The 12452-nt window shown below is 44.4% G+C and overlaps 1 protein-coding gene across 3 annotated transcripts in view; it reads left to right on the plus strand.

The window, feature by feature from the left end:
- Window positions 1-12452, plus strand: part of LOC126531390 (cell adhesion molecule 4-like) — a 545870-nt gene that overhangs the window by 515522 nt on the left and 17896 nt on the right. For 2 of the 3 annotated variants that reach the window (XM_055071137.2, XM_050178898.3), the window contains one exon: window positions 9464-9748. In XM_055071137.2, coding sequence (XP_054927112.1) covers window positions 9464-9748 — 285 coding nt within the window. Of the gene's footprint in view, window positions 1-9463; window positions 9763-12452 lie in introns of all 3 variants that reach the window. The other variant, XM_055071136.2, reaches the window with a different exon arrangement.

Here is a 12452-nt window from a genome sequence, read left to right on the forward strand (position 1 = left end):
GCTCCTCTGCCTTACGTAAACTCTGCTTGTTGCGCCCTAAACTAGAAGATACGCCAATCCAGGTTAAAAGACTAGCATACGAAACCTTTATAAGGCCTAAATTAGAATATGCGTGCATTTTCTTGGACCCACATACTACCACTAACATAAAAGCACTTGAGGAAATCCAAGGGAAAGCCGTCCGTTTCTTTTTTTCGCAGCACCGTCGAACCGTTTCCATCTCAGCTCTAATGAAATCGAATTTAATCCCAACCCTTCAGTCCCGCCGCAAATTCCTTTCTTTTGAAGTTTTTATATTTGTTAATTAACTAGAAACATGAACTAAATTCCTAACTGTACATAGCATTATCGACAACTAGAGAAACCCGACATTCCCACCACGTTTCTCTTGCCCCGTAGTTTGCTAAGACTAATTTATTTCAGCATTCTTTCTTTCCCCGGACAATCTCTGATTGGAACTCCTTGCCGGCTGATTGTGTGGATTGTATTGATCTTATAAGTAACCACCATGTTGTTTAATTAGAATTGTTAAGCGCTATTTCCTACAGCTCGTTTTGCTTGAATTTGGCTGTTACAATTTAACATCGTTATATTTTTGTATTCCACTCCTGCTTGGGCCTCACGGCCTGCAGTATGTCATAAATAAACAAATAAAATAAATGACTGCACTCGTCTGTCCTTTCCTTGGATCCTGTCTTGTCGCGTAGTTTGTATCACTGCAGCTGCAAAACGCTGTGCGCGATCAGTCCTAGCGATATCTGTCGATTAACACGGATTCCACATAATAGCAACGCACTCAAATACTGGGTGAGCAAGGGTACGTCATGCCTAAAGCTTAGCATTTAAGGGAGAATTCTTTCAGCTTCCGTCCTAAAAGGCACAGCTTATTATAGGCCTTCGTGCACGGGTTTTTGATGTGCAAATCCCAGTTAAGTTCATATCCCAGTTAAGTCTATATTGCGTTAACAATGATGAGGACGCTCCAGGGGTGTTCTCACTGTCACTGTAGTCGGCGGCAAGTTATACCGAATAAAACGAAGTACGAGGAGACTGAGCAGCTAGAACACTGTGGTGATGGTGGGTATGATGGTGGTCTCATGATGCGTGGCAGGTGCGAGAACAAGCATGCTTTTATCTCTCTACGTTCGTGTGTGTATAAGACTGTATGCTCTACGTTTTTCAAACCTATGACGTTATTTTTTACAGTTTTTAAAGTTACAATTGTTACTACTATCATGATGTAGTGACGGTGAAGAACGCAGTAGCGACAACTGTGAATCACGTAACTCTGTAGTAGGCGAACTTATTCCCAACGGAACAAGTGACGCTCTGACACCGGAATAGCGGCGAGCAACGTCAATGATCGTCGAAAATCTGAACAACTGGTCAAGCACGTCAGCATTTATTCATTACTCGTTGATGGTTCAAGGCTAATCGCTGGTACCTGCGTGCCTTCCAGAAAGTACTAGACAATTTGCGTCAAACACACAATCAGATTACGCAAGATTTGATGTCAACAGACACAACAGTTAGAATCAACGATAAACTTCGGGTGAGTTCCAAATCATGCAGGCGTGTCTTGCGCTGACCGATAACTTTATTTTTGTTAACTGGTGAAATTCAGTCCCCGAGGAAAGGATAAATAAGTACACGTGTCACTATTATGCAAGGATGAGTATCCGCCATTATTATACACGTTGTTCTTTAGAGCGCAGTTACAGACACCCGTTCCTGCGGCGAGCGTTGGCGCCGAACCTCGTAACTGAGCGAACGAGCACAGCGAAAGATGAGAGCGGACGCGGAGCGCAGCGGGCGATGTAAGACGGCAAGAACGACGATAATGCGAGGAGGAAAGCGGAAGAGGAGGGTGCAGCGGAACCACGAGGGCGCAAACGGAGGCGGCTGGTGTGGCGAAAGCGTGAGAAGTTTAGTGCCGGGCAAGACTGACAATGGCGACGATGGCTACGAGATGGCGCCAAAGTAGCACGTCGTTAGATTACCTCGATGCGCTTGCTCGCCTCCGCTCTGTTCGCGGTGGCGCGATCATCGAAGGTGCGTGTCATCTGTTAATGGAAGCGCTGCATGAGCGGAGGTCTGTCTGCAGCGGCTGCTGTGAATCGCTACCATGCGTCAGCCATGCGCTGCTTCTCGCGATCTCCCGACTAGCGAGGCAGTCGCGCCACACTTCGCTCTGTTTGGAACGTACCACGTGAGACAGTTTGTCCGCGTCAGCCAATATATCGCCAAATAATTATCCGTTTAGAGCTGTGCTCAAATTTTGCATTAGGGAGTATCATAATCGTCGGTGAATTTTTTTTACAGTACAGATTTTTTTTTTGTAAGAAAGCTATAAGCGTGAGACACCTGTCGTTTTCGCATACGAGCTCTACGGCGAGGTGGAAATACTTTGTTTTGCTTTTTGATTTGCCTTTCGAGTGAAACTGCGACTTCTTGTCTAATCACATCGTCAGTCTTTCGAGGTGCCATGCCGGACACAAAGAAAGTAGCAACTTTTGACATTACAAACAGGGTAAAAAGTGCCTGTCATCCCAATGAATATCAATTTGTACTCCCATCTCTCCGCGTCAGTCCGCATCAGCACTCTCAGGGAAGCGATTATTTGGCGTGTGCATGTTGCCGCCCGAAACGGACAACCTCTGCTCCCTGCATGTCCGTTCTGCGCCTTTCAGTTTTTTCTTTGTTTCAGCATTCTACGCTAGTTTAGGAGCTCAAATGTTTTACTAGCCTTCAAGTTATTCTTGAATATTGAAAATCAATATGTATATACAGAAAACAAACTAATCTCTATTAGGTTAAGATAAATATGTAAATTTATTCAAACTTTATTAATACTGCCTTTAACTGCCGTCTGATCTCCAGAATTTGCAAGTTAGCTACCGTAATGCGACGTCTTTGGTTTTCACGGGTCTTAATAGACCACCAGGAGAATGATGCTCCGACGTATGTCCATAATGCGCTCCATTCTATGGCTCTGGAGCATCCTATAGCATGAACTAGCTCCGCACAACGAAAAATTTTCCGGGAAAAGAGAAACGTAAGAAAAAGAAATAATGTTAGGATGGGGCTTAATGCCAGAAGATTAGTGTATAACCATTTAGCCCTCGCAAAAAGCTTGTAGCGAGCTTAATTTACGCAAGAGAGAGCCTGTCGCACGACGGACGCGCTCTTTGCAAATCCATTTTCTTCTTGTTATGATTTGTTAAGATAGAACATGGGAAAAACGAGTCATCTTATTGTAACTGTTGCCTCCTCCTTGTGCCATTGTTTACACACAGCAATCCACTTATGTTTTCAAGACGGAACCCACGGCTTATCCACTATACATAGGCGCACGACGAACAAGTGCCACACAGAACAACCCTTTTTGCGTACACTAATTAAGAGCATCTTTCCGCAGACGTGCGCACCTCGAAGTTCCCGGGGTGCCATGCGTGCTCAAGTTCATTCATGGAGGCGTCATAATAAAGCACTTCGGCCGCGGCTCAACTGTTTACAAATCTGACATCATTGCTCCTGCAGGCTCACGTGATTCGCGCAGTGAGTTCGATAGTTCATATGATGATGATGATAGTGATGATGATGAAGCCTCAACCAATGCTGGCTATAAAAAAGAGCCGCCGTCTTTTTCTTTCCGACTTCTCTTTCTGCACACGAGCCGGTAAAACAACGCTGTTAAAAGTGGCTGTACCAAGCGTTTGTGTCTAATACATGTGTCACATGTAAAGGCTTCCAACCTTTCAGCAATTTCAGAGTTTCTTCGGCAATAGAAGTACCTGCCATGCAGTGGTTTTGGCGTGGCGCTGCTAAGCCCGAAGGCGTTGGGTCACATCAAGGCCGCGGCGGTCGCATTTTGATGGGGGCGAAATTAAAAAAGAAAAAAGAAAAACGCCCACGTACCCTACATTGGGTGCGCGTTAAAAACCCCGGGTGATCAAAATTAATCCGGATTACCCCGTGCCTCACAGTCATGTCGTGGTTTTCACCCAGAAGCCCAGGGAACTTAATTTTACACAAAAGTAGCTTAGTGTTAGCCAGATACGCGCACGCCACTTACGTATTATTGTTTATTGTACTATTTCCTCCTTGCTGAAGTATAATGGTATTGTTTAGGCGGTATTTCATAAGGTTGAAGAATTCCATGAGAATAGCAGTTTATATTTGCACACATTCAGAGATGGTATCTATATGTAACCGTAATTAAGACAAATGTGATGAGTATTAACCCATTTTTGCTACGTATGTAATCAAGGCTGGCAAAGAACACTTTATTTTTTTTTAGTGTGTATATTTATTGTACTCAGTTTGGGTATTCGTGTTTGTATTTATTATGCATAGCCGACATGTTTACGTTCTCTTGAGCGCGAAACCAAGTGCTCTCATGCATGGTACGACCGCTGGCATGAACGCATCGGAACTTCTGACATAAAAGCAAACATTGGGACATCTGCCTGCACACAGCGAAAAACCAGCAATATACAACTAACTCCTTCCTTTGCCGACAGGGGCCGATCGATGACGCTGTTCCGGAAGTAGACGTGCCCTCGTGCCTGTAGCATTCTTTGCATCCGAATCAGTGGCGCTTTGCTTTAGCTATTTTCATCGCTGTTCTCCTGTCTGCTCCGCTATTTATCGCTTCGCAGAATGAGAAATATTCGTCATCGGCACCTAAAACCAAAGTAACTGGTTGTAGAGAAGCGCTGAGTCAACTTTAGTAGGTGAGTTCTTTCTTTTCGAAGGCGTACGCTGTTCTCGTGCCGACTTAAGGTAGTTTGTTACGTCCAAGGAAGGCCAGCTTATCGGAACGCTCAGCAAACATAAAATATTAGTCGAGCTGTTGGTAATACCGAGAAAAGAGCAAGGAGATAGGCTTTTCGCTGAGAGCTCCTTTTGATAGCTTTCTTTTTTCCTTGAGCGAGACAGGAATGTCGTTTCTGAAATACCTATATTAGTGTACGGACCGCACGTATGCTTTCTGCTGGAATTAGATTAATATGCGAGGCTGCTGTTATTCCACAGCTTCGAGCGGACGAAAGATGAGTAAGAGTAGTAGCTACTTTTGGGTGTTAGTTAATAAAACGGTTTATAAGCGCGGGCGCAATGTTTTCCAGGTTAAAGTGTACTTAATGAAAGTCTAACAAGTTGTTTGAATAACGCTACCATGCTGACTGCAGACAAGCAGAGTAATAAGGCTGAAGTAGTATATACATAAACTCCACACCTATGTAAGGGAAACGCCGTAGAAGAAATGTCTTGCGCGGCACAATATAACCATCACAGGCGGCTGCACCACACAAGTACACAAAAGTGTGATTAATACTTGAGAATCTAAGGCCTGTAAACATGTAAGAACGTGAGAACTTGAAAACAAGCAAGTATAAAAGGTGTCTTCCGCAAGCATAAAAAAAATAAATTAAAGGGTTTTACGTACCAAAACTACAATCTGATTATGAGGAACGCCGCAGTGGAGGACTCTAGAAATTTGGACCACCTGGAGTTATTTAACGTGCACCTAAATCTAAGTACACGGGTGTTTTCGCATCTCGCTGCCACCGAAATGCGGCCGCCATGGCCGGGATTCAATCCCTGACCACGTGCGTAGAAGGCCAACACCATAGCTACTAAAGCAACCACGGCGGTTTCCGCAAGAATAAAGAATTTCAGCGAAGAGAGGACATACTGCACACAAAAAGTATTTCGACGAATATTAAATCAGAGCACGTCCCAAGGATTACTGTTATAGACCTTCCGTCACCTGGAACTGAACTATGGCGACTGAAAACTCAGTGAACTGTTGAAAGTGCTGCAGCGCCAGAGTCTAGAATATACATTGACCATGCATTGCGGTTTTGCCTGGGAACGATAATTAATCGAGAAAAGGTATCAGGAACTGCGATGATATTAAAAAATCAGACAGACAATTATAGACGTTGGCTCTGGTACAAAAGCTCGCTAATCCACTACTGCAATTTCGACCTGAAGAGAGCCTCCACACTTTGTTTAAATAAACTTCTATGCCACCGGGCGAAGTGCACGAGGAAAAAAAAATTAAACAGTGCTGAAATGTGGGATCCAAGCTGTGGCTTGCATTGTTCGTTTCCCGTTAGTTATTTCAGAAAGGGATTTGAATAAAGGATTTACCTGCTTGAGCATTGAACAGCGACATGTTGCTAAATGCGGCGCTTTTATATTAGCTTCTAGCGGACTACCACTGAACGTTAGGTATATCCAATGTACAGGCTCCCATGCTCACTGCACACATCGCCTACGAAAGTACGACTACTACGGTCGTCTATAAAACAAGCATCTTGAACAAAGGTACTGATTGTTTAGCCTCGTTACCCTGTGGCCGACTTTGACTGCGCACACTGAATCCCACGACTGCGTCTTTCTCGTGTCTCGGTTGCTGCACATCGGCAACTGGTATATCCCGCGATCTTACGCATACATTTTTGTTTAAATTATGCTAGGATGAAATTGCGCAGGGTAAAATAACCTTATCATATATGGACACGCTGACAATTTAATTGGTTGATGGTCGAACAGGAGAATAAGTAAAATATTTCGTGAAGTAGATGGAGAGCCAGGACACAGCACTTAAACCCTTGAGGAGTCCAAGTAACATGCACGACTTCTTTCTTGGTGCAGCAAACTTTTTTTTATTAACTGTGCTTCAAGAGACGTTGGTGCCTATTTGTGGCGCCGGCTGTGCCTCTTTTCTGATATAGTACCTGTGCTCATCTTGTCGCTAATGGGCTCACGCAAGCGTCGTCGCTTTTAAGTTTGGAAGTGCAGCTGTTTTTTGTCATACAAAAGGATAGAAAGTTCGGCGAGTTGGTACGCTAACATGATCTTGGATTGTAGCGCGGAGTGACACGGACAGAGACTAGAAGCGCTCTTCCTTTTTGCTTCTAGTCTCTGTCCGTGTCTCTTCTCGCTACAATCCAAGATCACCTTTTTTCGTCGGTAATGTACCGTAGCGTAGTAGAAATTGCTGTGTTGTTTGGTAGCACGGACCTTAAAAAGAGCTTCAAAGGACAAGTTTTATCTGTTAACAAGATGTCGCGTGCCATGGAAATGCAAACTCTATGTATAGGGATTCTCATTCACTTGTTATAATCACATAACGTGTTATCTCACACTTTTCCTTCGTGCGCGAGATAACCGCAACCAGACGTTGCCATCTGTGCTATATATCAATGGTTTATAGCCGGCTGTTCAGATTTTCTATACAGCATCTATGCTAGGGTCCCTTTTCTAATGTTTCCGGTAAAGCCCGTATCACAATGATGTGCTTCTAATGTTAGGTAGCTCGGTATTGTTAAGACTGCCGTACACAATTCAACTATTTGCTATAGCATGCTTTTTCCCATGCCCGTACGCTTTCTGCCTTTTTTCTTGAATAACTGCTCTCTATTTCGGTTTGGTATTGAACCACTCAGCTATACACACAGAAGTGTGCAGCTGCGAGCAAATGATTTAGGAGCTCCCAGCAATACTTTGTTTCCTGTCCGTATTGCCGACCGTGCGCTGCGAAATATTTCAGTGCCGCTGTCATCACATTATGCATCTTATTTGTTTAGCATGAAAGAACAAAAAAAGACAAGAGCAAAGGCAAATTGGTTTTACCTAACGCAGAACAACTGATTGATCGAAAGGAAATCCCTTCTTGCAAAGAGGCGGCGTCTGCGCCCGTGCTCCTTCGTTTCTGGGAACAACGTTGAAAGCAGTGAGAGATGCATGCCGCATGTTTGTTCCTTCTCCGCGGCCGCTTGTTCTTTTTTATTTTATTTTGTCATGACTTCTATGCACACCGCTGGTCCCGCTCCTTCGCTGGAGTCTCGTGGAATTCGCCGAACAAGGGACCAGAAATCATTTGTAATCCCAGAAACTTAGGCAATATAGACTGTTCTCCGTGCTCGCCGTTGAAGGCAGACGCGTGCACCAGATCTTATTCCACAGTGAATAGGTGATTGATAGAATTTCGAAATCACGTCCGGTACTCTTATTTACCATCTTACTGCTGAAGGGGAGGCAACGACAGTGAAAAAACCCTCGTATTGCAGGAAAGCCTGATGCCTCAAAACAATAACAGATGAGCAGCCTTTTCAAGCAAGTGCACTTCGTGGTAACTATCGAGAACGAGAATTGTGTAAACTAAACCAGCTAAATGCACATATGCATGTCTGTGTGCTAGGCAGGTTGCTACGTTTGCGCGTTAGAAGAAATCTCAGAATCTCATAATGTTCTAGGAAGCTTCATAGCACGGAATTACTGAAGAGAAGCTGCGACTAGCCTAATGCTTGCCCTCTTGCCGCGTTCTATAATCGCATTTTTAAATGTATTGCAGTGATACCTTGCTGTTATTAGAGAATTTTCTGTGCATTTGTGCTTCACGAACTTAAGATTGCAAGACGTGTGACACTGTATGTCGCCTCCAAGTAATACAACTGTCGAGCGAGAATTTCTTTGAAAGAAGGCAGAGAGGTCTTCCTGAGCTAGCGCGTCCTAACCTGCTACTCAATATCAATGTTGTTATTTACTAAAGTTGTAAGCTTCGAGTAAAGCACCTGTTCCTCCTTTGTATGGAAATTTCTTTTCTACAAATTGTAACCACACCCCTCTGTATAGAGTCAACTCTGAGGTTATGGTGCATAATTATTGTTTCAGAAATCGTGTCTGATGACTATGGTATGGATGATTGCTGATGAGAATGCGATAGCATTTCATCGTTACACTGCATAAGGGTACCATAAGTACGTGTATATGTATTCTAATTAGATTAAAGCGTCTAAATATATTTTGGCACTCCGATAACTCAAAGCCCACGATTGCAATTAGCGGATGGTGTCTGCTTAGTGCAACATATACTTTCTCAATTTGAATTTTTTTTATATTTCTTGCGAAAGCCAATCCTTGCAGTTAATATCATGTGGGAAGTTTATTTATATAACGAAAAAATAGATTTCGGATATTCCGATGGTACCTTTCATTTTTATTGTTAACGTCATTTTGGGAACTACGAGAGTAAATTTATAGGTCTCTCTTTTGGCTGGTAATCTGATGCGATTGTTGAGTAGAGGGTCACAGTCGCACAGTTCATGATTCGAACTCAACTAATGAAGACAAACAGTCTTTCTTATTTTACGGCGCTACAGTTTCTAGTCCACATAGCTGACCAGGATTAGGAAAGTGTGTGGAAATGCGCTGTGCTACCACATTCAATACTGCCGTGAGTATATCTTTCCTTGCAGCTGTGTTGGATTGAGTCCGGTGATAAATTGTTTCACAAAGCCCCTACTACAAATGTTACACTGGTGCAGCTTCGAGGTCAGAGGTCCAGCAAGATTCAGAAAAGTGTTTATGTGTGTAGGAGGGGGGAGGGGTGTGTCTGGGAATCGTGTAAGCGAAGAATTATAACCTCTGTTACTCTTTTCACCCGCAGACAAGCCAGAGGTGTACCTGCGCGTGATATCCTCATGCGGTGGGTCGCAGGTGGGCTCGTTCGCCGTGCACTTGCGCTGCGAGGCGAAGGCCAACCCACGGGTGAGCCGGTTCACATGGAAGCTGAACGGGAGGACAGTGGACTACCAGCGTCCTGTCCGCGAGGGGGACCCTTCCAGGCGCCTGTCGCGCACTTCGCTCAAGACCAACCTGACTGGATCGTTCTTGTGCACCGCGGAGAACAGTGAGGGCCTAACAGACAGCGACGCACTCCTACTGCCACAATGTAAGGCTATTCACGTGAGCAAACCAATATTACGGTACTACATGTAAGGGACATTTCTAGGAAAAAGGCTGGTAAATGAGCGGATAAAGCGTGCTTTTTAACTGCGACAAAGTAACCAGCCAGATCAGACGTCTTCATAAGATTGTCAATGCGTCGCTCTCGGATGTATTCGGAGAGCACGCGCGCATGAAAAGTCTGAGGAATACCAGTCCTTCTTCTTTCGCACTGTGAGCTCAAGATATCAAAGCATACCCTTTCTATCTCGAGACCCCTTTCCCTCCTTCTAACCCCCTGAGTCCTCTCTATCTATGTGAATTCGTATTGGATATCCGACAGGGGGTGGAGATAGCGATGATGTATATATATATATATATATATATATATATATATATATATATATATATATATATATATATATATATATATATATAAGAAAGAAGGTTGGCTGCGGTACACTGGACAAAAGAAGCCAGGGACTAGAAAGAAGGTAGAGAGAAATTTACATTTATTTTGGTGCGCAAAACCACACAGCTTCGCCATTAGTCGCAACGTTGAACGCATACAGGACTGCCGGCTTTCACCTGGACAATTTACGAAAAACCTTTTATCAGTAAAAAACTACCTCATTAACAATAAAGGTATTGACTACGCCCTAAATAGCAGACAGGACAAGAAAGTGATCTGCTGGTCACGAACTTCTTGCAGAGCAACACTATATGCCAATCTATCGACGTATATCTGATTAAGCAAGGCACGTGTCCTTTTGTCTTCTGGTAAGGAATTATTTTCCTTATGAATAATACCTTATCAATGATGATATAACTGTCCGACTTAAGGAAGGTTTTTTTTTAGCTCTCCTGTTTCCAACAGTAAGAAGTCATATTACTAGATACAAGCCTTTTGTAATTTCAAGGTCCTAGCCTAACTGCAACGTTGACTAAGAAAAGACACAATGGTGCGATTTCACCCAGATTTCATTGAAACGGCAGAAACTACGTTATTTAGATAATAATATTATAACGCCTACGTCATGGTATTTCCTCTGAGCAACACCGGAGCAGAAAAAGAAGGCTCGAGTGTAAGGCGCCTAGCATTATGTGGCCTAATGTATCCCGGTTCAGGCTCCCTTAAACTGGGGGTAGTCTTCACTAATCACCATAATGTACATGTTTGTTCAGAGTAACAGGTCCAGAAGTCTACCTCGCGTGTTCGATCTCCAATCTTTGGCAATGATATGGCGAGACTGTTATGGTGCCAGGAATGTGACTCATTAAACCGGACTTTTACACACACGTATGTAGAGCATCCAATGAACTTGAACGTTCGCCGACCTTTATGATTCGTCATTGGATACCCATGTGATTTACAAGTAGCTCACAAACTCGTAACTATTCGCTTAGCCGTATAACATACAAATGTCAACTGGTTTATATACCTTGGCCAGGTTCACAACATGCGTCATCTAATGTGGAGTCTCCCATACCGAGGCTACTGGGCATCGTAATCGCTGGTGATGTATAACAAAGCAGTTGTCTCCCGTGTAATCACTGTCACTAACAACAATGTTATGCCTCTTTGCGGCAAGGGTTCGCCATAGAAGCGCCATAGAAACGTGACATCGCCTTGAGGGACACCACTTTCTCGGTGGAACTGGATACATCACTGAACTGATAACTTAGTGGTTATGACCTGGCTGACTGACTAGAGGTCCTGAGACACATGGTTCGGCCAGTGGTGCGAAACTTTCTCTGGTTGTCTTTCTCACTGAATTCGTACCGACGAACGAAGTTAGAAAAAAGTTCACAAGGTCGAACTTAGTGACGACACCTAACGAAAGAAGGTTTTAGCAAGGCTCATGTATACGCTGCAGCGTAGTCTAGGCGATCACGACTAAAAATTGGTTCGCGCTGCGGTAAGCAAGCATATGCCAGCTAAGATTTCGTAGTCCTCAAACGAACATACCGCGCGTTTCTTTGTTCTGCAACACTCGTAGTGGAGCACTCACTCTGCCACTTAAGAGTAATTTTCCCCGTTACGGCAATCCGTGCTCTTCCATGATGCAGCGCATGCTGTCATGCTGCGCGCTCTTTCGACAGCTGCAATTTTCCCGGCACCGTTCGCGAATCTCGGGCCTCTCCATTGGTGCGGCAGCGCGAAAGTAGGGATAAACAAGGGGCGTCAGGTGTAGTGCACGAGACAGCGCGCCAGTGTTGCCGAACCGATTGCTGGCCGTGTCGTTTTTCTTCGCGAGAACGGCTGCCCCCCGCCCGGTTGACAAACGACGCTGGTTCAGAACGGGAGGCGAGGTCCGAATACGTCTCGCGGCCTGTCAAGCGACGTTGTAGCGTGCTGCGGGCTCTGAGTGTTGCGAAAAGCGAGGGCGGCTTTTTGTTGCGCTCATTGGCGCTATTCTCGTGTTCGATATTCGGCGCCGAATACCTCGCTCGCGCATGTTAAACGTATTCTGGTTTCGCCATCGCGGCGTAAACGCGCTCGGTGAACGTAGTTGAGCGAAATGTTTCGGAGAATGTAGATGCAGAGTTTTCAGCGTTTTCGAGAGCTGGCCGTGTGCACTCCGAATGCTTTGAGAAAAGACGGCTTACTGCAATAAAATGTTAAACTCTGTATTATATTTCAGTATTCAGCCGTCTTTCATGCTGATGTGCCGTGTGAATACAGTTGGTTCACAAGCATTCAAATTTCA

Source organism: Dermacentor andersoni, chromosome 5, assembly GCF_023375885.2.
Source record: "Dermacentor andersoni chromosome 5, qqDerAnde1_hic_scaffold, whole genome shotgun sequence".
NCBI lineage: Eukaryota > Metazoa > Arthropoda > Arachnida > Ixodida > Ixodidae > Dermacentor > Dermacentor andersoni.